Genomic DNA, 22,644 nt, shown 5'->3' on the forward strand with positions numbered 1-22,644 from the left:
TAGTCTTTACTTTCATATATGCCACATATTTTAGAAATGCAACTATGGTGATCCTAGTTTCAGGGAAACTCTGACTTTGGCTTTGGAGTAAATTCATCTCCAAAGTCCCTCAAATATGAAGAGAGAGATTTGAGTGGCTCTAAGGTTGGGAACCTTATGGGATACCTTAAATTTAGGAGTATACAGCCCTTAATGTCTCTTCAGGGATTTTCAAATTCAATTTCACTAGCACTGCCATAGCTATTGTTTTACCAACCACCTTTCAGTAGTTATACCCAAAGCTTCCTGTAGGAGAGGATTTTATCACCCTCTGCCAATTTGATAAGGTGGACATTCTTCTAACACTCACAAAGCACCCTTTGGCACCCATAGTTCTGTTTGCTCTGATGACTATTCCTCTCCCAAACTTTTGTTCAAATATCACTAGTTGATGTGTCTAGGCTTGTATGGTTGTGTTTAGTAAGTCCTGTAGTTAATGTTTGCCTTCATTCTGGTAAGGTTCCACTCAGAAAGTGGGACCTAATTGCTTCCAAAGCAGGTCAAACACAGGTTTTGGAGAAACTGCATAAATACAATCTAATTTCCTTCAGGAATTTCATTCTTTCCCCTCCAAAGCATTACTGGAAAGCTATCTTCAAAAGGATTCATCTTTATGGGACTGGGTACAAGTAACTCACCCTCTCAGCCACTTAAAAAGGAACAAAAGGCACCTCTTGTCTGGAGCATCTGATTGATTTAACTAAGTCTTCAGAAAGGACTCAGAGAATTCAGAGAGTTGCCCAAGTCTATGAAATTGTCAGAAACTCTGAATTGACTTTAATAAATCATGTTCTTAAGATCCATTTGCTCCAATTCATCAAGTTGCTATTTGAGGTTTTCTTATAACCTACAAAGTTCCTTTGCAGTAAAAACTGGCCCACTCTGTAGCCCTCCAGAGGAGAAAATCAGTACCATGGATGTAATTCCTAAGTCTGCTCCATACTTAAATGGAGCAATATATGTTTACATAATAGCCCTGAAAGTAGGGGAGGTAAGAACCTATTGCTCAAGAGATAGACTATATGGACAGAAAGTAAGAATGGACAAGAATGGACAAAGAAACCAGAGGCAGCCTCTTTCCTGACTATAATTTCAGCTTTAGAGACTCCTATGTTATAACATCTAAAAGTGCTCATAGTGAGCCAAGATCAGGTCTAGGAATATGGGCACATATATTTGATGGTGGTTTTTGATGGTTAAGTCCACACCATCAACTAAGGGAAGAAAAGTTTCCAAGTTAAAAAGTAGCTAAATCTTTCTTATCTTTGATCATAATATGATAGGAAAGAGAGAAAAGTAACTACATATGTATCACGATGACAATACTAATGTTTTCCTTTATAACATGTCTAGCATATTATATACATAGTTGCAAATATTAACTTCATGTTTCTCAGTTATGCTTCTATTTTATTTATTTTTTTAGGTTAAACATGTGCAATTCCTCTAAACATATTTCCATATTTATCATGTTGTGGAAGAAAAATTAGATTAAAAAGGAAAAAAGACAAGAGAAAAAAAAAAAAAAGCAAACAACAAAAGTGAAAATGTTATGCTTTAATTCACATTCAGTCTCCATGGTTATGTCTCTGGATGCAGATGGAACTGCATCTCACATCTATTGGAATTGCCTTGAATCACCTCATTGTTGAGAAGAGTCAAGTCTCTCATAGTTGTTCATTATGTAACTGTATTGTTATTATATACAATATTCTCTTGATTGTACTCACTTCATTTAGCATCATCGGTTCATGTAAATCTTTCCAGGCTTTTCTGAAATCAGCCTGCTCATCGTTTCTTATAGAAAAATAATATTCCATTATATTTATATGCCATAACTTATTCAGCCATTCCTCAATTGATGGGCATCTGCTCAATATCCAGTTCCTTGCCACTACAAAAAGTGCTGCTACCCATATTATTTGCACTTGAATGCTTTTTCCCCTTTTATCATCTCTTTGGGATACAGACCTAGTAGAGAAGCTGCTGGATCAAAGAGTATACATAGTTTGGGGCATAGTTCTAAAATGCTCTCCAGAATGGTTGGATCATTTCATAAATTCACCAACAATGCATTTTTCCTGTCATCTTACCCAATCTGAGTTGTATAGAGTGGTACCCCAGTGTTCTTAATTTGCATTTCTCAAATCAATGGCAATTTCTTCTGTTTTGCGATTTATTTGCTAATATGCTAGTGTCATGTATTTACTATTGTAAATCGTTAGCTACATTAAGCAGTATTGTTCTAAGTCCTTATTTTCATATAAGCCAATGTTTTGTTACTATTTAGGCCTATTAATGTTATTGATTACTTTGTGTTTTTTTTTTAATTTGTTTTTGTACTATATTTATGCATGTAGTCTCATGTTGTCAACATGTATTACATTGTGGAAGCATAATAAAACCCTTTTTAGTTCAACTGAAAGTATTAATATTTTTTCCTAAAACCATTTCTAGACTTTTCCCTTTAAGAAAGTGGTTAGAACAAAAATAAAGAACTTTCTTAAATGGATTAGAAAGGATAACCAATCCTAACTTTTGCTTAATTTTTTGCCTTACCTATGCCTTGGTGCAATTGTATAGGGATCTATCAAGAAAAATGTACTCTTCTATTTTAATATTGATTTCAAGAGACCAATACTGATCTCAGGGAAGAAGTTTCCTTTCATTCCATGAGAGGAATGATTAAAGAAGGAACTGAGTTGTTCTAATTGAAAATTAAATAATTTTTCTGGAATGTTAACTGAACACTATATTTTTATTTTTCAAGATTCACTTCAAATTTCTTGAGCATGGAAAGGTCTAAAAAGTTTAGACATTTTTCTCTCTAAGCTAGAAACGTTTATATATTAGATTAATATTAAATAAAAACTTATTTTGACAGATTTGTGGCTAAAATAAAATATTTATATTTTTCTGACAATGCTCTGGATATAACAGACATGATGCTTCAAATTTTATTATGTGTGCTAGAGGAGGAGCTAGATGGATATGTGGATAGAGCACCAGACCTGGAGTTGGGATGATCTGAGTTCAAATGTGTTAAGTCACAATCCCTATTTGCCTCAATTTCTCATCTCTAAAAATGGGGACACACTAGAGAAGGAAATGAAAGTCACTACCAGTATCTTTGTCAAGAAAACTCCAATAATAATGTCCTAGGATCATGTAGAATCAGACATGACAGAACAATAATGTTGAATGTAATAATGTACATTTGATGTAAATGGCATGATCACCATTAATATAAGGCTAACAATCCTCTGATTTCAAATTTAGCACATTTTCCACATATTTTCCAGACTTCTAGAAGTATATACTCATTATCCAGAGTGCCTGAAGTTCCTGTGACTTTCAACTTTGAGACTTTTGCAGGTTAAGTGACAACCACATGGAGTAGTAGAGTGGAGGGGATGATAAAAGGCAAGATTGAGAATCCCTTTCAGTGCCATTAAACACAGAGCTAAGTAATGGCTGGTAGTCATTGCTCATCTGGCAAAAGAGAGCAGAAGACAGTAGATGATAGTAGAGACAGAGATTGGAATATAGGAAATATCCAGACAAAGACTAAAATAAGGAACTGAGAGCAGACAGGGCAGCTGTCAGGTTAGTGAGATGAGCAAACAAACTCAATTTTCTTCCACTACCATCTCTGGATCATGAGAGTTGATCTATGTAACATGTTCACTGTTTATTACCTATTTCTCTTCCAAAGCAGTATGTGTGTTTAGGCAGAAAAAAAGCTATTTGTCCCTTCTCCATTGCACCTAAAGCAGTAATCATTTGGAAGCTTTATTCACTTGTTTAGTTCATTTATATGGTATGTAATAGTTTTATTTAAAAAATCAGATTGCTCCTCATTTAGAAAGAATTTGACTATGCATAAATGGAGTGGTATTGAGAGCAGTATAGCCAAACCAAAAAGAATTGGAGGATTTTCTTAATGCAGACTGGATAGGGGTATATTCAATTAAAGAGAGAATATTTGCTTTTAGTAAGAACTTTCCAGAATGCATAATTTTATGTTCAGATTCATAGTTTTTTAACCTTTTTGAACCCAGAAAGAAAAACTTATGACCAAAGAAACCAGAAAATTATTCATTCCCACAGATATAGTAAGGGGATATAGTTTTTGCCTGAGGGCTTGGCTTGATGTTGAGAATTTCTGGTATATACACAAACTCCTTGGGACTCTGTTCTTATATCTGCCCTTTTTTCATTAGGAACTTGGTTATGAAAAAAAGAGATACAGGATGGGCTGATTAAGGGAATTATAGGGCTAAGTAAAAGATTTTTTGTTTGTTTGTTTATAAGATAAAAAAACAAAGTATGTTTGTAAGTGATTAGAAGCAAGCTAGTAGATAAGAACAAATTGAAGATGAAAAAGAAAAAGAATGGCAAGTTTCTGGAGGAAAAACTGGGGAATGATACCAAGGCACAAGTATCAGGATTTGTCTTATCAAGAAGGAACTTGAAGGAAGAAATAAAGGATGTCTACAGAGTTTGTTATAGAGAAGTTTGGGGATAAAATGAAGGACCACATAAAGGAGCAGTAAGAGTAATAAGTTAAGGTACATTAGGTTAGGCAATACATGAGCAGTAGGACAAGGTGACAAAGAATCGGTGGTAGAGGACTGTATATTTTAACTGATCAGTTCTATAGGGGAAGAGAGAGAAATGGAACAAGAATTTATTAATTCTCTCCTATGTCCTATGTTCACAAATATCTCATTGATCCTCACAACAACCTTGAGAAGAAAGTAACTACTATTATTATCCTCATTTTATGGTTGAGGAAACTGTGATACAGCTAGGTAGTATCTGAGGCAGGATTTGAACCCAGGCTTTCCTGACTACAGATCTAGCACTCCACACACTATGTCATCTAATTGCCTAGAGGGTCTAGTGAGGACAGAGGGGGCCAGTTCACATTGTTTCATTTGCCTCTCAAACCAATAATTTTATTCACCTTTCCTGTTTCCTGAGCTATCCCTTCCCTCTGCCTGAAGATTCTTCTTTTAAAAAATTCTGTGGGAAGTGATCATTGCATCTCAACTTTCACCTTCGCCTTCGGCCTCCACGACTTGGCCTTTTCTCTCCTCTTCTCCTTCTGGCAGGGACTAGAGGGACTGTTGGGACTGGGACGGGAGGAACAGGTCCAGGGGCAGGACGGGTCCCACTCCCCTGAGGAGGCTTGTAGACCAAGTGAAAGATGAAGGCATTACAGTACCTAAGGGAAGAAGTGGGATCAGGGCCAGGGATATGAATGAGAGTTCTGAAGGGAGTACGGTCTCTCTCTGAGTGAAATTCCATAGATAAGAGATTACAAACTTGGAGATGTGGAGTGGGGTGTTAAAGGGAATGGAAGAAATTGGGTACTGTGGAAAGGATCATAAGAATTGTGAGAAGTCTTGGAGCCTAGGAATGGAAGGTTCACTATAATGATAGGGGAGTTTGGGCGAAAAGTAGCAGTAGAGAAGGAATGGGATATTTGGGAATTCCCCTGTCAAGGGAGATGGGGTCCAAGCACCAGAAGAGCCCCTCACCAAGGCATGCAGTTGTCTGTGGCCCGGAGGCGGAAGGGTGAACGAAAAGGGTTGGGCTGTGGGGGGCTGGTTCCCCCTCCAGTGGCCCCAGCCATGGTCTGCTCATCCATGACACAGCTGTACTCACTGCTCTCAGTGAAAAATGCAGGTACTCTAAGAGACTGGAAGAGAATATTCAGGATTAGTGACCTCTTTAAGTCTTACTATATGGAGAACAATCTTGGAGAACCTTGCCATGGGGAAAGAAACAGAGGATAAGGACACAGACAGAAACACTCTTTGTCCACATTGGAGAATTAGAGAGGAAGGGGAAATATCTAGAATCAGGTAGGGTGTGTGTGTATGTATATGTGTGTGTGTGTGTGTGTGTGTGTGTGTGTGTGTGTGTGTGTGTGTGTGTGCGTGCGCGTGAGAGAGAGAGAGACAGAGAGAGAGACAGAGACAGAGAGACAGAGACAGACAGAGAGACAGAGAGAGAGACAGAGACAGACAGAGAGAGAGATCTAAGGGTTCTCTTCCCCAAAAAGAAAAGTTGATAAAGAAAATGATAGATGATTCAGAATCTTAGAGACATCTATAAAGATATCCAAAGAGTAAAAAGGTGGGGCAAAGGTGGTCAGTAATAGAAAGGAGAAGGGGATAAGATGCCCAAAGTATGGCTCCTCCCATCTTCCTTTTTACTCTTCATACCTGTAATCGAGGCAGAGAACTCAACCAGGTGTCCTTCAGACCAAAGCCAGAGTTAAATCCTGAGGAAGAGGTAGAAGGGAGATAGTGAAGAGTACTCTAGCTCTCTTCTCTTCTATACACAGTACACACACACACAAACACACACACACACACACACACACATACACAGAGTCATATAGTCACTTGGGATTCTCACCAATCACCAAATCAGGTTTCGGTCCCTGAAGTAGGTGGTAGGGTCTGGCAGAAACCTTGATTTGAAGATCCCTTCGACTTCCCTTCTCTTTAGCTCCTGAGCCTGGACGGGCAGATACTCCTGAGCCTGGACGAACCGATACTCCTGATCCATCCTGGTGGAAGAAGATCTGTAGGGTAAAATGTTGTTGGGTCACTCTCAGGAGGCAAAGCACCACCTACAAATTGCAGTTCCAGGGCCACATGAGGGAGTAGAACAGAGAGCTCCTAAATAGAAGAATGGAGAATGTTACATCTGACTGTCTACCTCTCTTCCCCCAATCCAGTTCCTTCTAAATGTACTGAGTATCTACCTCCTCAGTTTCCCTACTTGATCTTAGGAATAAGAGTCAACTATTCTTCCCACACACATACACACACTTCTAAGATGCAGGTATCTTATTTTTTCAGCTCACTTTCATCAAAGACCTCAATTATTCAGCCTCCCAGAACCTCCCTCTTTAGGGACTCAGCCACCTGCCTCCCTGGGGGCCTTCTGTTAACAGAAACCACTTAGTCCCATCCACCACACCTACTTTCCTCTTGGGTCTCACCCAAAACACCATGATGAGGTCAAACTCCTTCCCAGCCTCTACCACATGGATTTTCAGGGACTGTTTGTTCTGGATATTCAGCTCTGGGACTAGGTGTATAAGTGGAAGGGGAGGGGGGAGGTAAAGTTTTATTAAATTGATAGTCCTTTAATCCTTCCCACTCTGTCCTCTTTATTTCCAGCCCCCTGGTTCTCTTTTCTTCTTACCCCAGTCTTACTCCAACCCCTTCAACTGTTAGCCCATCTCTAGTCCCTCCCAAATCTTCCTGCCTTCTCTGTTCCTTTCTTACAAGACTGGGGTACCAGATGGGTAATAACATAGTAGACAGTCAGTGGATAGGTAAGGAGAACAGCCAAGGGAGAGTCCAGGCCCAAGCCACGCCATGCATAGTAATCCTGCCAGGAACCTAGTGGTAGTAGGAAGATGGGGAGGAGTGAATAGATGAGTCAAAGAAGTTTTAGTGTAAAATGTAGGTTTTCAGCCTAGTTCCCCCCTACACACTCCGTCCCAAAAGTGCACTCATTGTTCTTAGGGTCTCAGAGAGACAGATCTCTAGCCTCTGGTACCTGTCTTCCCCACCTTTCCCTCCTCATGTCTCAAAGAGATGAGTGTTCAGTTCTCACCAAAAGGGCCCCGAGGTGGGTCGGGAGGCACTGGAGGCATTAGGGGAGGTCCATCTCCTTGAAGTAGCTGATAAGGATCCCCTGAGAAAAAGATAAGTAGGGATGGAGGAGGAAATGCCCCATTAGCCTAGCCCCTGTTATCTCTTGGAGGTTGGGAAACCCAGGGCTGGTATCTGGGAGAAGGGAGAGGAGTTACTATGAATGAGCAAAGTAACTTGCCTATCATTATAGAGGAGCTGATCTGAAATTACATTTTAGAGGCATTTGGATAGAAATTGGGAGGTGGGGATGGGGGGGTGGAAGGGGTAGTGATTAAGGGGGAGAAATTTTTGTGTGAGTTAGTGAGCTAGGAGAGGTACAAACTTGAAGAGACAGGATGACCCTGAAGTAGCCCTTGTTTGTGTTTCAAATGGATTTGAAGGGAGTTTCTCTGAAACTCCTCTTACTTCCCCACCATCTCAGCTCCCTTTGATGTGTAGTCTATCCTAACCCTATTAGAGTGTAAGCTCCTTGAGAGTAGGAACTTGTCTTTCTTTTTGCTTTTATTTGTATCCCCAGCCTTAGTATAGTGCCTGACACTTAATAAGAACTTAATGCTTGTTGCTTGTTGCCTAGGTCTACCTTCATCTCCTCCCAGTAATGCCTCCCAACACTAGGAGCAAATTTGGGAAAGAACCTGGCAAAGCACCATCCACCCCTCTTCTCCCCAAGCCTCCCAGGATACCCCACGAACCACTGAGAAGGAGGCTAAACGGAGGACCATTGCCTGGAGGATATCCTGGGGCAACAGGACCTGGAAGGAGCATGCTGAGTTGGGTCCAGTACCCTCGTGTGAGTCCCCGGGAGGCAAGGAATGCCTCCTTGTTAAACATCTCACTTGTTACTTCTAGAAGAACAGAGAAGGAGTTGAGGACCTGAGGACCCAGATATCTATCTTCCTGGCCCCAGGGAGTTTTGATATACCAGCCCAGACATTAATATTTTGTACCCCACCCAAGTCACCCCTCTTCTGGCCTCCAGCCTCCAGAGTAAATCCTTCTTTTCCTCACCAACCCTGCATCATGTTATCTTAGGAGCCCGGCATCTTTTCCCTTCCCAGGTTCCTTGGTCCTTTCCATATTCTCTAAGGCTTAGTTCTGAGTACCCCAGATTCCCTCAGGGGCTCAGATATTCCTGATACCAGCAGTGTAGGTGAAGGGTAAGGCTGCCAGCTCTCCAGCCCGCCCCATGAAAGCTGCAAGTCTTGGGCACCAGAATCGATGGCTCACATCATCTGGCCTGCGTCGCCAGTCAGCCCAGACACAGGTCTCTCCACAATACAAGACTGCACCACACTGGGGGCTGGAGAAGAAGGAACCATGGATAGAACAGTTATGGGGAAGGAACAGGACATAGTCAACAAACCTGTCCCTTGCCATCATCAGTATCTAACTCCTATGCGACAAGTGCTCACCAGGGCATCAGCTTCACTTCAAAACTGTGTCTGTGGCACACATGACAGGCACGGGCACGGAGGGAAGCAAAAGTGAAGCCAGGACGGGGGCCCCATGTCCTCATTGGGGCTTTGGCTAGCTTCACCCCAAGCCTTGGAACCAAGCTTTCCAATTCCCTGGGTGGATAGGAAGATAAATACTAGCAAGAGGTCTCAGCCCTTCACCCCTAATGCCCCATAAACATTAGGAGCTGGGGCATAGGCCATTCAGGTCCCAAGCTTCCTTTTCAGTCCCTCTATTCCTTAGAGATGCAGAGAAGCACACTTTCCAGTTCCCATGCTCTTCTGAAACCAAGGCATTATAACCCCATGTTTCCTCTTTCTCTTTCCTGTGCCATTTCCCACACCCTTTAAGGACCCACATTTTTGTACCGATGTAGCTGGGGGTCTCCCACTGTGAGCTGTCGGGGTCTTCTAGGGTCTCCAGCTCCCATGGGACAGGCCATACTGTGGCAGAGGAGAGTATAAGCTCTTTGGGCCAGGCCTTCAGCCCCAATGGCCTTGCCTCCACTCCCTTGGGGTCCACCCATCAGAAGGTCAATGCCCAGGATAGTGCCATGTTCATCTGTCACCAGAAGTAAGCAGGCCAGATGTAAGGGGGCAGCATCTAGGAAAGGAAAGGGGAGAAAGATGAAAGGTAAGGATTAGGGTTCAAAAAAAGGTAGAGCTAATGTATAAAGGAATACTATGTGGATCTGGGATAGGAGTTCAGGGAAGAGGAGGAGCCTAAGGAGAGTTGAAGAAGCAGTGCTATAATTAAAAATTCCCACATATAAAGTAAATTCAGTAGAATTGGGAGAGGGATTGTCCATGCTCCTCCCCAACTCCATACATCTTGCACATTAAAATCTCTTTTAATTCAACTAAAAATATTGAGAAATATTTCCTCAGGCTAGTTCTTTTCAGATTTATAAAGGAAAAAAAAACTATCATTATACTTCCTTAGAAAATAATGACTTCCAATTAAAAACTTTTCTGCCCTTTCTCTTAAGCCTAATCTTTTTTCTTTTAGGAAAATGTGAAAAGTGTAGAGAAATAAAGGTAAAGGTCCCAGAAAATGGGTTAAGGATGCTAAGCATTTTTAGAAAGAGAAATACTTCTGATCTAATAAAAATTATTGCCTTCTCTCTGCCTCCTGAAGGCACTAGAGCATGGACTCACTTGAGGACACTTTAGTCCCCATTATCTCAAAAGAGAAAAGGGAATCCCTCCAAGGAAAGGGATCTTTTTGCTTGCTTTGGGTAACTCTTGAAAATGTTTGTTTTCAATTCTCCAGGAGGTTGCCTGAAGGATTAATTATTTTTCCATTTGTTGATATAAAATGTTTACCTTATTTTTAATTTAACATCATATTTTTGAAACGTTCCTCATTCAGGATACCTTATAAATGTCTTGTGAATATTTCTCTCCCTGAGGAGAGCATAGCTTGAATTAATTTAAAAAATGTTTCTGACAAGATTGTGCTTACAATGTGAAGTAAAATATAGTTTTTCTTCAGACATTCCCTAACCTCTACTAACCTCCATGCTCTACTAACTCCCACTCCTTGACCTGGGCCTTGACTTGCTTCCCATTAACTCCAACAGGGTCATGGGCTGGTGAATTACCTTGAAGCACAAAGAACAAGAACTAATAGTCTCTGGACCACAGTTGGGAAGAAGTGCTTCCTCTGCTGCCAGTGCCTAGGGAGAAGTCCTGCCCTAAATATGACTCAGGTCAAAAACATAGCAGGGAAATGTTGGGAAAATGCTAGATAGAGCAAGAAAAGGATCAGAGCCACTCTTAGTGGAGTGGATAGTTGGGTCGAAACTGGAAATGAGGTTGTATTGGGGTTTCTCACCACCTCTCTTTCCCCTTCTCTTCTCTGGCCCCATTTCCTCCTCTCCTCCATCCTCTCTGGTGTCTCCTCCACTGCTGTCCTCTCCTCCTGCCTCTTCCTCAGCATCATCTGGTTCCCCAGGTGTCTCAGCATCTTGTGTAGACTCTCTGCTGGTGGTGGCCTGCTCCCCTTCCTCCTCCAGTTCACCTTCCTCTCCACCTGGGCCTTCCTCCTCCCCATCCTCTTCTTCCTCTCCATCCTCAAGGCTAACAAAGCTGACATAGGGACTGAGGTCTCTGAGACAGAGAGGGGGTTCATCTCCCAAGAGACGGGCAGCTCCCAGGCCTGGTCCAGGTCCCTGCTTAGCACCTTGCCCCAAGCTGATCCCCACACTACGGTTGGGCAAGATGTGAAGGACCCAGAGGGCAGGATCTGGGGGCAACCTTCTCACCTGGGCCTCCATTAACCTTGATCGACCCTCAGGCCCATTCCCCCCACCAACCCCAGTTCCACGCTCGGAGACAAACTTGCGGAACCAGCCGAATAGAAGGGCAGCAAAGTCAAGGAACTCATCCCGATAACCAGATACAAACTCCATGATTTCTAAGAGAGCAAGGATATCAAGTCACAGGAGTAAAGAAACAAAGGAACAGTGTGTGAGGAACTGGAATTAGAGTAGGAAATGATGGAGTTTAGATAGGGAAGTGAGAACTAAAATTTAGGGCTGGGCTGGGATCACTAGGATTAAAAACTGGAGTGGATAGTGAATAGGGCTATGATTAGGGGTATTGGGGATGGTGGCTGAGTGAAGTGCACAAGGCAGAGATGGGGAAGGTTGGCTATGGTTTAGTATTAGACTAAGAGGGTCACTAAGATTAGGAATGAAGACAGTAAATTAGGAGATATTTGCTGCTGAGAATGGAGAATGGGATTGGAGAGAGAAGTTATTAGTGACTGAGTCAAACCCAAAAACTGACTCTAGGGTGGAGATTATTTCATTCGGGGCTGAGTTGGTTGTTGCTGTTGGTTTGTTTGGTTTTTGGTGGGAGGAGGACCGGGAAATCATCAGGAAAGAAAGGTGAATTTCATAACGGTCTATGGTTAGAAAGTAGAGGGGAAAGGGCCAGGTTGCCTATCGTCTAGGTCCAATCAGGTTGAATGTGTATGCTTGCGGGCTCCTCTATTTTTCCCATATTTCTCCTCCACCCTGTCCCCCTTACCTGCAGCGGCCGTCTCCGTTCGAAGGTAAATACTGTGGAGGCGTGGGGGAGGGCTGTGACATCACGCTCCTCCCCAACCTAGACCTAGCACCTCGCGCAGAACGCCCCACCCCCATCCCTAGACTCCCTCTACAAGCCTTAGTCCAGAGTCTTCCGAAGCTAGCTCTCAAATACCTTTGTTTCTTTTATTTTTAAAAATATCTTTTATGAACGCAGTTTTTTTACACTCTTCATAACAGTAATTCCCCTTCCCCACTCCATCATCCTTTATAAAATTACCAAAAAAAGAGGAATTCATAATCTGTTAACTGTAACTAATATTGATCTTTGATAATAATATTTGAAATCTGAATCATTGTGTATAGTGTTTTTTTTGAAGGGGTCTGCTTCCTTTTATCTGCATGGTTCATACATGTCTTACCGAATTTCTGAATCTCATTTATTACTTTAAAACACCATATTCGTTTATATCCATATACCACCTTTAAAAATATCACCCCCACCAATGGACCTACTTTGTTTCCAAGTTTTTGTATCACGAAAGATGCCGTTATGAATATTGATAGATACGGGTTTGTCTGTGACTAGTAGTGGAATCGCCGGGTGAAAGCCTATGAACAGTCCAGTTGGACTTCTCTTATGTGATTCCAAATTGTTTTCCAGAGTGAATAAGCCAATCCCCAAATCCAGCAACTAACTTGTAAGATATATCTGAACTCTCCTCTTAGGGAAGTAGTCAATTCCTAAATCTGTATTTCTCCCCAGAGTCCTGTGAGCGCCCATTTACTGGCGCCTACTACTGGGAAAAGAGGAAGTGAAAGTACCAAGATCTGTCTGCGAAAACCCGAGCCCTTGTAGCACCCTCTCTATGTCCTCACTCTCTGCCCTAGCCATTTTTGCAGGCACTCATTACTTGGGGAAAATAGTGGGAATTTCCCGGGCGGAGTAACGCCAAGTTTAGACTTGTTGGAGTCAATTTCCAATTTCATCTCCTATCTTTGGATGTTCCTGTGAGTTTCCTTTATTTCTCAGATTCTGTCTTTTCCCAGTTGGAGAGGCAGAGGTCTCATCTCTCCCCTCCCCCCTTCTACCGAAACCAAAGATGATCTAATACCCCAGTTTAATGAAAGGCATTTTAAAATCAGCTTTCTTCCTCTGAACTTTGGAGAGCCAGTCACTTAACTTTTCCGGAGGCGGGAACTAGAGGGAAATAAATTCTTGGGGCCACGCCTCTCACCGTCACCCGAGTAGCTCCGGGAATCCAGAGTTTATGGCTGGTAGCTCTGGATTAGCCATCCCAGGACTCCAGAGCAGGAGAGGATCCTGGAGACTCTGCGTATTCTTGTTCCTGACACTAATTCAGATAGGTTTGAGGGGGATGGCTAATGGGTCGGAACCATATAGGGGGCGCGGTGAGGTGGAGGGTGGTGGTGGTTGTAGAGACGGGATAGCGGGACTGCCAGTCTCTGGGGAAGGTGAAGTGTCCTTGTGGTTTGGGGTCGATTTATATCCCTGAGGATTTAGAATGATCTGCCAAAGAGGTTGACATTTTCCCGTCCAAAGCAAAGGCGGTTTGGTGGAACCCGGCTCAGAAAAGCTGAGGAGGGTTGCCCGACTCCTGTAGGAAGAATTTGCATAGCTTTCAGGCAGATCAGATCTCAAAATTCTGGCCCATGCGGTGGGAAAAAAAGGGGATGTACGGTGCTAAGGTTGGGGGGCCAGGGAAAAATATAGTGTGGAGTGCCTGTGGTAGGAGAGTGGGGCCCGGGAACAAAAAATTCTCGGCCTATGTTTTCTAGGTTAATGGTGTTGACTGACCTGATAAGGAATACTGGTAAAGATACCCAGATCCTGGGGATGGATAAACTGGAGTTGTTGGTTGTGGTCACTGCATCTATTGGAGTTGGGGAAGTGACTTTCATACCTGGGTTGTTGCTATTCCCTCTCTTAGTCACTGGAAACCAGGGAAGTATTGTAGGAAGTTGTCCTTGTGACTTGAAGCTGTCTGGTTCCCCAACTACTACCCAGTGGCAGTTACTCACAACTAAACTACAGAGATATGAAAAGTGCCACAACTACATAAGGTAATACCTACCCCAACTCTTTCCTTTCCCACCCCTAACCTTACTTTCCACAGACCTTTCCTGGCTAGTGTATCTCTCAGAATCCATAATCCCCAGGCTCTCACTTTCCTCCCTATCCCCAACCCTCCAAGTAAACTCTACCTTGCTCATTAGTAGCTGGGGAATCCCAAGCTGTTTCATTGCTTAGGAATGAGGAAGGTAATTTAGAACTGAAAGTGGAAAAAAAAAAAACAATATGAAAAAGAAAACAATTATAAAGACCAGTTTTTTCAGAGCTGGACAAATTGAGCAATATACTGTTCAATTTTTAATATGTAAGAAAAATAATCAGGTTGACCATTTCTCAAAATGTTTTGTGATCATGTTGATATTTCTTTTCCCTTTACTAATTAAAGTCCTTTAATTGCTACATAAAGTGCCAGTATTATAAAACAGTAAGTTTCCACAACAGCTTCGGGAAATAAAAATTTCTTCTTAAAAAAAAAATTTAAAAAGGAATGAGAAAGGATCAACTAAGTTAGGTTTCTAAAAGTGTAAAAAAGGGGAAAAGTGGAAGTTCAACATTGGGAATGGAAGTAGTATATCTTCCACAATTCCTAACCAGGTTCCGCCTGCCCAGAATAACTCTGTGTTCAAGCTCCGAAAACCCCTGGGTCCAGAAGCTAAGGACCTGCTTTGACAACCATGGTGAGAGTTCACATAGCTCCAAAAAACTTATTCCCCTTCTTTCTCATTATTAACATTCTCTTCAGTTTTCTCTTTATTTTATATTTTCAAAAACCATTCTATCAGTACCTTCTTCTTCCCATCAATTCTGTTCCCTCACCTTCTCTTTCCCTTTATTTACTGGCCTGTGCCTTCTTTTCTTCCTCCTTCCAATTCTCTCATCTCTCAATTAAATTTAATAAGCATCTACTGAGCAATTCAACAAGCATTTATTGAAACCTACTATGTGCCAGGCACTATAATAGTCGTTGAGGAAGACAAAAAATGAAAGTCCTCAATCTTATATTCTATTCAGAGAAACAACATTCTGAATAAACACAAAGAAATGTCAGGGAAGAAGGCACTACTACAACCCAAGAGGGCTGATCAGGAAAGGGAGCAATTGAGCTAGGCTTTAAAGGAAGCTAGGCTGAGATATGGACAGGTAGGTGGCACAGTAAATAGAATGCTAGACATGAGGTCAGGAAGATTCTTCTTCCCGAGTTAAAATCTGGCCTCACACTTACTAGCTATGTGAGCCTGGGCAAATGATTTCCCCTTGTTTCAGTTTCCTCTTCTAGAGATGGAGATGGCAATGGCAAATCACTCCAGGACTTCTGCCAAGATGACCCTAAATGGGATCACAAAGAGTTGGACTACTGAAAAAATGACTAAAAGCTAAGATAAAGGTTTGGAATTCAGGAAAGAAGGGAGGGCTGGTTTCACAGATTTGGGAATCTAAAAAGAGATAATCAATCTATAATAGCTAATGAGATTAAAGAGCTATAGAGGTACCTATAGGCAAAAGAGAAGCAACACAGATAATGATCCAACAAAGAAAAATAAGAAAACAATCACTCGTTCAATGAAGAACCAGGAAAACACGCACACCCTGGGAGAAAAATGATCACAAAATTGTCAAACATTATATGGTTCAGGAAGAATAACATTTAAAAAAAGTTATTGGATTTAGCAGTTAAGAAATTGTGGACAACACGCAAAGATATAACATAATCTAATGAAGAGTGAAGTAATAAATCAATACATGTAATGATTAAATGCAATGCAACCAAAAAAAAAAAAAAAAAAAGCGTTGCAAGATTACGGAGAACAAGTATGACCCCAAAGTAAAGATACAGCATATTGCTATTCTTTTGCAGATGTACAAGATCCACAGATGTAAAATAATTGTATATATTTTTAGTTTTGTTTTGTTTGCTGATTTTTTTCCTCTTCTTCCTTTTTCTTTTTTTTTCTTAAAAAATAGGTGAAATGGCTCTCTGGCAAGGTGGAAATTCTGATAATATAAAAACAAAAGATAGCAATGACATTTATTTTAAAATTATTATTTTTTTTTAAACTGGAGAAAAAAAGAAAGCCAGCACAGTTAGGGCAGGTATGATTTTTATTTTTTCTGAGTTAGCACAATTTCTTACATAATAAAACAATAAATGCTTGTTGATTGGTTGGGGAGGAAAGAAATTGGAGTGAGGAGTCATTCTTTTAGCTATTTTTTAAAGTCTTCTACTTAACTCTCTTCATCACTCTCTTTTATCTCAACTAGTTCCTTTATTTTCATTCCCTATTTTCTTCACTGTTCTCTCCAGTTCCCCAGATTTCTTTCATTTTGTCTTCCCAGAATGTGGACTCGCCAGGATATACCAGTCTGTAAATCAGGGCCCTCAGGATGATTACCCCACCACCAGCATCCAGGGCCCAAACCTAACAGAAATGGACCACTCACTCTCATTCACAACCACTGATCCATTCTCCCAGACCAACCTGTCAACAAGGACCCAGCCCAAAAGAATGAGAAATGACTCCACCAGTGCCCTTCTGGAGAACAGCATCAAAAACCTGAAATGGGCAGCCAAGAAGGGACAAGTGGAGCAACTCAGCACCTCTGCCATCATAGCTATCCTATGCCTACTTGTGATTGTCTTTGTCCTTACTGGAGTTCTTGCTTATTTCTGGTGTAGAAAACCAGGAGCTGTAGAATCTCCAATGCAGCATCCCAAAGGTAAAAGTGGGATCCATGTCTTCTAATCCCATAATCTCAGCTGTCTCAAGGACTACAAGAATCTACCCTTCTAAGCTCAGCTCCCTTTCTACCTGCTTAGTTTCCTATAAAAGCACTGGATTTGGAGTTGAAGGACTGGGTTCAAATCTGGCTTTTCCACTATATGATTTTGGGCCTTCATTTTCTCATTTATAAAAAATGAGGGCTTTGGACTAGATGATCTCTGGGCCTCTTCTCATCTGTACAAACAAGGGATTTCCAACTCAAAATTCTAAGTGGCAGAACTAGGAGCTGAAGTCAGGTTATGTGACTCAAGAGCAGTATTTTGTCCATTTTACCAGTCTCCTACTCAGTCACCTTACAGAAGAGGAAATGGAGTTACTAAGATTCAACTCGGGTACTCTTGTTGATTAGGGAGCACCTAAGCTAGTTAATGTCAGAATTAGATCTATGACTCTGTCTTCTGACTCTGAATCTATGGCTTTATCTTGTGTAGCACTGTAATCACCATATGCAGAACACCTAATGTATGAGAGTGCCAGTTGGGCTTCTGAGGATTCAAAGAAACCATAAGATAGTCTGATTTTAAGAGATATAACTACCTGACTGATCAAACAAGACTGATCCTAAGATACCTAACAGTTCAAGGATAATAGGCCAAGTACCAAATGGTAGAGGTAGACAATATGGCACAGATAGGGCCACTCCATACGTGACTTAGAAGGGTTTTTGAAAGGACATCACACTTGGATAGAGAATAAACACTGAAACATTCTAGGAGGAATATATTATTATTAGAACAAAGGGCAAAAGACATGTTCTAGGATCCATGAATAGGTAAGTTTTTGCCACAGCAAAGAATAGTGGGAAATAAAGTTGGAGAAAGTGACAGGATTCAGATTACATAAGATTTTATTGCCTAGTTTCATAGCCATCAGAAATACTACAACTTTCATTTTCTTCAAAGCTCCAGTCTCTTTTTTCTTTCCTCTTTTTAGGTTTTGAGTTGATAATCTCTGAGACAAATCTGCCTGACTCCTTGATATAAGCCATGCTTCAACCATCTGGAAAAAGCTACTTTTTTACAAGGCAACTATACTACAATATTTGCTTCTACCATTAAATCTGGAAAGTTGGTATTTCATTAAACGTGATTTGTTTTTAAATTTCTGAATCAATTTCTCCCAGAAATCTTCTGCTTGGCAATTTTGTCTCCCCAAGTAAATTCCCTCTACACTGCTCTACTTTCTAAGATGTACCTAACCCAAATTGGCTAACTTATTCTTCCTTCTCATCTCAATGTACCACCCTGCTCCTTTCCACCTCTCATCTGACTTTGAACTCCACTCTCCCACTCCTCCCTCGGCTCTTCTCCTTTTATGCCCTAATTAAATGCTTTTATCCCCTCCTACCTATGATACATGGAAAATAAAGGCTTATTCAAAATCAGATCTTTGCTCCCATTTTGAGTGTGTGAGCTGGACCGAAGTGACAAGAAGAATCCAAAGTACTGGAAATTTGGGTGGAAGAAGGAAGTTGTATATTAAGATCAAGGAGGTAATTTCGGAAGAGTTTTTAGGTGAAACAAGGCATTTTTTTTCTTTTTCCCATGGATTTTCTTAATGGTGAAATCTGTGGATATCACTTCCTTCTCCTTATTAATATTGTGGCCTAAATTATCTCCCTTGTTTTTTTCAAGACAACAGAAGGAAAGGGAAAGGCCTTTGTTTTGTTTTAGGTCTCCAGCACCTGTTCACAGGTTCGTGCCAGCTCACTCAGTTTTAATCGGGCGTAATCTACTCGTTTCAGTGCCATCTGACAGTCCTTTCTTGATGAGTAGCTGGAACCCTCATGAGGCTGGCCAGTTGCTACCTGAGAATGAACACACATTTCAATTTCAGATGGTCAAAAAATTAGCTATACCCTATTCCTCACCCCAGCCCCTCATTTCCCTGAGAGATCCAGACATCTATGCAAATCCAACTAATATACTTCTTCAGGAGCCAGGTGTTCAGCTGCTTTCAATAATTTATTTTAAAAAATAATTATTAAGCATTTGCTTAAAACCTTCTTCAAGATACTGGCAAAAATAAATGTCACTATTTTTATCAAACTTAAGGTTTCCTAAATGGCTTTCCAGTTTGTTTTAGAGTTACTGATTTTTGAATCAGCTGGAAAAGAGGTCAGAGGTTTTCTAATCCTAAATTTAGACCCAGAAGAGTAATTAAAGGATACTGAGTTTAATCCCCTGACTTTACAATTAGGAGAAATGAAGCGCGGACCGATTACATGACCACACAAGTAATGGCTCTGCGGCAGGATTTTACACCAAGTCTGCACAATTCTGTCACCATAAAGCAGAGCGTGCTGGCATTCAGAGCCTGGAGCAGCAGTCCTGGAGCTGGAGTCACCGGAATACAGCCTGCCTACAGCTTAGCTTCTCGGCACCTCTTCAGTGTGGGGTTATTTCGGAGGGAGGGGACGCCCACTCGAGGAACTCGTTCTCCTTGGTTTTCTCCCGTCGGAGTAACTGATGGTGAAGAGAACCTCTGGGTGTCTGAGGTTTTAAGCACTATTTATTATTGCCTCAACCAACTATGCAAATCCCCGTCTCAGGTTCTCACTCCCAGGGCTAGAGCCCCGCCCTCTCCAGGGCACTTACCTGCGTCAGGTACCGGATCTGGGCTGACAGCTCAGCCTCCACGTGTTGCACGGAAGAGGTGAAAGCAGCCGCCTGCCGGTCCAGCAACCGTTCGTTGGCCTTTTCTTTGGACAGTTCCAGGATCACGTTTCCTACTCCGGAGAGAGCCGAGATTTCGCTCAGAGGGGCGAAGCTCCCCAAATAACCCCACCCACCCCGACCCAGCTAGGACCCGCTTTCCCCCCAGGCAGGCGCCCCGCCCTGACTTCAGTCACGGGCCGGAAGTCTCCGCCCGCCCGAGAATAAGTGACCGACAAAAAAGGCGCATGTGCGGCAAGCCCGGGCTCCTCGCTCCTAAGCTGGACTCCCTCACCAGCGCTCTGCAGGATCGTCCCTATTTCCCGTTCGATGTCTTCCAGGGCTCGCAGCCGCTCGTTCGCCAAGCTATAAGTAGCCATGAATGTGATGGAAATACTGGCCGCAACCGTTTCCTAGCCGACTGCCGGTCTGAGAAACTCGCAAGCTTTTCTCCCGTCGGAACGGCAGAGACCACCTATCCAAGAGACGTACTCCAACTCCCAGGAAGCTCCGCGCGGCTGAACGCCTCTCAGTGGGCTCCCAGGAAGCACCGCGCAGCCTGACACTTGCCCCTCCCACCTAAGCCTGCCTCCTGGTGGACTACATCTCCCAAGAAGCTTCGCGCAGTTTAATACTTTTTTTTTTTTTTTTTTGCCTCTGGCAGATTACAGCTACCGAGTTTCTTAGGAGTGCAGGACGCAGGCGACGCCAGGGGAAGGGAGACTAGTTATATGTCCTATAGGGTTTACCAGACCGGCCTTCTCCAGGCACCGAGTTTCGGAGCTTGTTTTCGTTGTTACGGTAGTTGCTTGCCAAGTGTCCGCTTAGGACTGGCCCAAGGGGTGGGGGTGGTTTGAAGAGGTTTTCCCCTCCGGCAGTAAGCAGTGAGGTGGGACTGGACCGTGGGCAGTGAGGTAGTGCTGGACTTGGGAGCCCAGGAAACAGATGTGCTCGCAGACACCACTGAGCTGTGACTCTGGACCAGTCACTTGAACGCTACGCTGTGTGACTCAGCTTTTCTCATGTGGCAAAAGGAAATAGTAGCACCTATTTCTCAGGGTTGCTTTGAGGATCAAATGAAATACTTATAAAGGATTAAGCACATAGAAAGCAACATATAAATATTTGCTGTTCAGGCGAGCCCAACTTTTCGTGACCCCCACCCAATTGGATGTTTCTTGGCTGGGATGCTGGAGTGATTTGCCATTTCCCTCCTCCAGCTCATTTACAGATGAGGAAATTGAGGCTTGTGGGATTTAAAAGTGACTTGCTCAGGGGCACACAGGTAATGAAGGTCTAAGGCCAAATTTAAATCAAGGAAGGTGAAATTGCCTTCCAGACCCGATACCCTATCCGTCATACAACCTAGCTGCACTTATAAATGTTAGCTATTATTATTATTAAGACTTGGACTGGAATCTTGCCCAGTCACTGTGACAGTTAAATAAGTCAGACTTACTCTCTAACCCAATCTTCATCTTGGAAATGATAGGGGTTGGTCCCTTCAAACTAACTTCCTCGGATCTATGGCTCCCCAAGGTAGGTTGGAGATAGCCTGGGCTAGCCTGTTTTCTCCTCCCCAAATAGTGGGCTTCATCATAGTGAACTCAGGGCTCCAGGACTAAAGCCAGGATAAAATTTGAAGACAAAGTGAAAACGTGAATTTGGCAAAAAGTTGAGGTATTTAAGATGTCATAAAAAAGCTGTAGATTCTCAGGATGTGTGTGGCTCTTTTGGTTAAGATAACTTTAGTTATGCATTTCCCATTTTAAAAACACCACTGAGTATCACGTCTGATACTGGACATACATTGTCTTTTTGCCCACCAGTAAGTTAATGGTAAAGAGTAATTTTCTGCTCTGCACATAAGTTAGAAAAAGTAAAATTACATTTTGTAATTTGTCACTTTGTTTTGTCAGCACACACAATATAGGCTAGCTAGAGAATCTATACGAATATTAGAGACGGAAAGGATAAATTCTAGCTATATAAAAAATGTGTCTTTCACCTGTATGTGCCAAAATGTTTGTGGCAGCCCTTTTCGTAGTGGCTAGAAACTGGAGAATGAATGGATGCCCATCAATTGGAGAATGGTTGGGTAAATTATGGTATATGAAGGTTATGGAATATTATTGTTCTGTAAGAAATGACCAAAAAGATGAATACAGAGAGGCTTGGAGAGACTTACATCAACTGATGCTGAGTGAAATGAGCAGAACCAGGAGATCATTATATACTTCAACAATGATACTGTATGAGGATGTATTCTGATGGAAGTGGAAATCTTCCATAAAGAAGAGCTAATCCAGTTCCAATTGATCAATGATGGACAGAATAACCACACCCAGAGAAGGAACACTGGGAAATGAGTGTAAAATGTTTGCATTTTTTTGTTTTTTTTTCCCAGGTTATTTTTACCTTCTGAATCCAATTCTTTCAGTGCAACAAAAAAATTCAGTTCTACACATATATATTGTATCTAGAATATACTGTAACATATTTAACATTTATGGGAAAGCCTGCCATCTGGGGGGGGGAGTGGAAGGAAGGAGGGGAAAATTTGGCACAGAAGGGAGTGCAAGGGATAATGTTGTAAAAAATTACCCATGCATATGTACTGTCAAAAAATGTTATAATTATAAAATTAATTTAAAAAAAGATTTAAAAAATGTGTCCTTCAGAGTGAAGTGATGAAATTGAATTTCTGAAGTTGGATGCTGAATGCTCAAGCCTTTCTAAGTGATGAACACACTCTATGTTGGACTGCTCTCAGATTCAGTTGAGTCTGCTATATGCCTGTATGACCCTTGAAGTTTCAAGTGTCCGTACCTCTTTTCTTTATCTCTCCTTATTTCAAATTTCTGATCATCTGATCTTCTGAGGAACAAAAATAAATGGT

General features: G+C 41.9%; 3 protein-coding genes across 5 annotated transcripts; 1 reads left to right on the forward strand and 2 right to left on the reverse strand.

The window, feature by feature from the left end:
• Positions 1-4,973: 4,973 nt before the first annotated feature.
• ZMYND15 (zinc finger MYND-type containing 15) lies at positions 4,974-12,278 on the reverse strand. Its single transcript, XM_074311698.1, is given in 14 exon segments — positions 4,974-5,269; positions 5,586-5,746; positions 6,276-6,334; positions 6,472-6,661; positions 6,663-6,737; positions 7,064-7,152; positions 7,353-7,469; positions 7,687-7,767; positions 8,420-8,572; positions 8,867-9,027; positions 9,140-9,295; positions 9,551-9,785; positions 11,019-11,600; positions 12,218-12,278. Coding segments are annotated over 13 exon segments (2,226 nt in total). The 5' UTR covers positions 11,596-11,600; positions 12,218-12,278; the 3' UTR covers positions 4,974-5,097.
• Positions 12,279-13,427: 1,149 nt separating this feature from the next.
• Positions 13,428-18,475, forward strand: CXCL16 (C-X-C motif chemokine ligand 16). Its single transcript, XM_074311700.1, has 5 exons — positions 13,428-13,584; positions 14,169-14,301; positions 14,906-14,988; positions 16,646-17,026; positions 18,025-18,475. Exons 1-5 carry the CDS (start codon positions 13,488-13,490, stop codon positions 18,072-18,074), a joined length of 744 nt encoding a protein of 247 aa, XP_074167801.1. The 5' UTR covers positions 13,428-13,487; the 3' UTR covers positions 18,075-18,475.
• On the reverse strand, positions 16,394-20,569 carry MED11 (mediator complex subunit 11). 3 transcript variants are annotated; one of them, XM_074311704.1, is made up of 3 exons: positions 20,041-20,569; positions 19,689-19,819; positions 16,394-18,898 (listed from the first exon to the last, which is right to left on the reverse strand). In XM_074311704.1, exons 1-3 carry the CDS (start codon positions 20,123-20,125, stop codon positions 18,761-18,763), a joined length of 354 nt encoding a protein of 117 aa, XP_074167805.1. In that variant the 5' UTR covers positions 20,126-20,569; the 3' UTR covers positions 16,394-18,760. The 3 variants fall into 3 exon arrangements, with proteins under 3 accessions (XP_074167805.1, XP_074167803.1, XP_074167806.1); XM_074311702.1 differs by having other exon boundaries at positions 19,689-19,822; positions 20,041-20,250; XM_074311705.1 differs by lacking the exon at positions 16,394-18,898 and adding an exon at positions 19,251-19,556 and having other exon boundaries at positions 19,689-19,822; positions 20,041-20,250.
• Positions 20,570-22,644: the final 2,075 nt, after the last annotated feature.

Source organism: Sminthopsis crassicaudata, chromosome 4 (genome assembly GCF_048593235.1).
Source record: "Sminthopsis crassicaudata isolate SCR6 chromosome 4, ASM4859323v1, whole genome shotgun sequence".
NCBI classification, from domain to species: domain Eukaryota; kingdom Metazoa; phylum Chordata; class Mammalia; order Dasyuromorphia; family Dasyuridae; genus Sminthopsis; species Sminthopsis crassicaudata.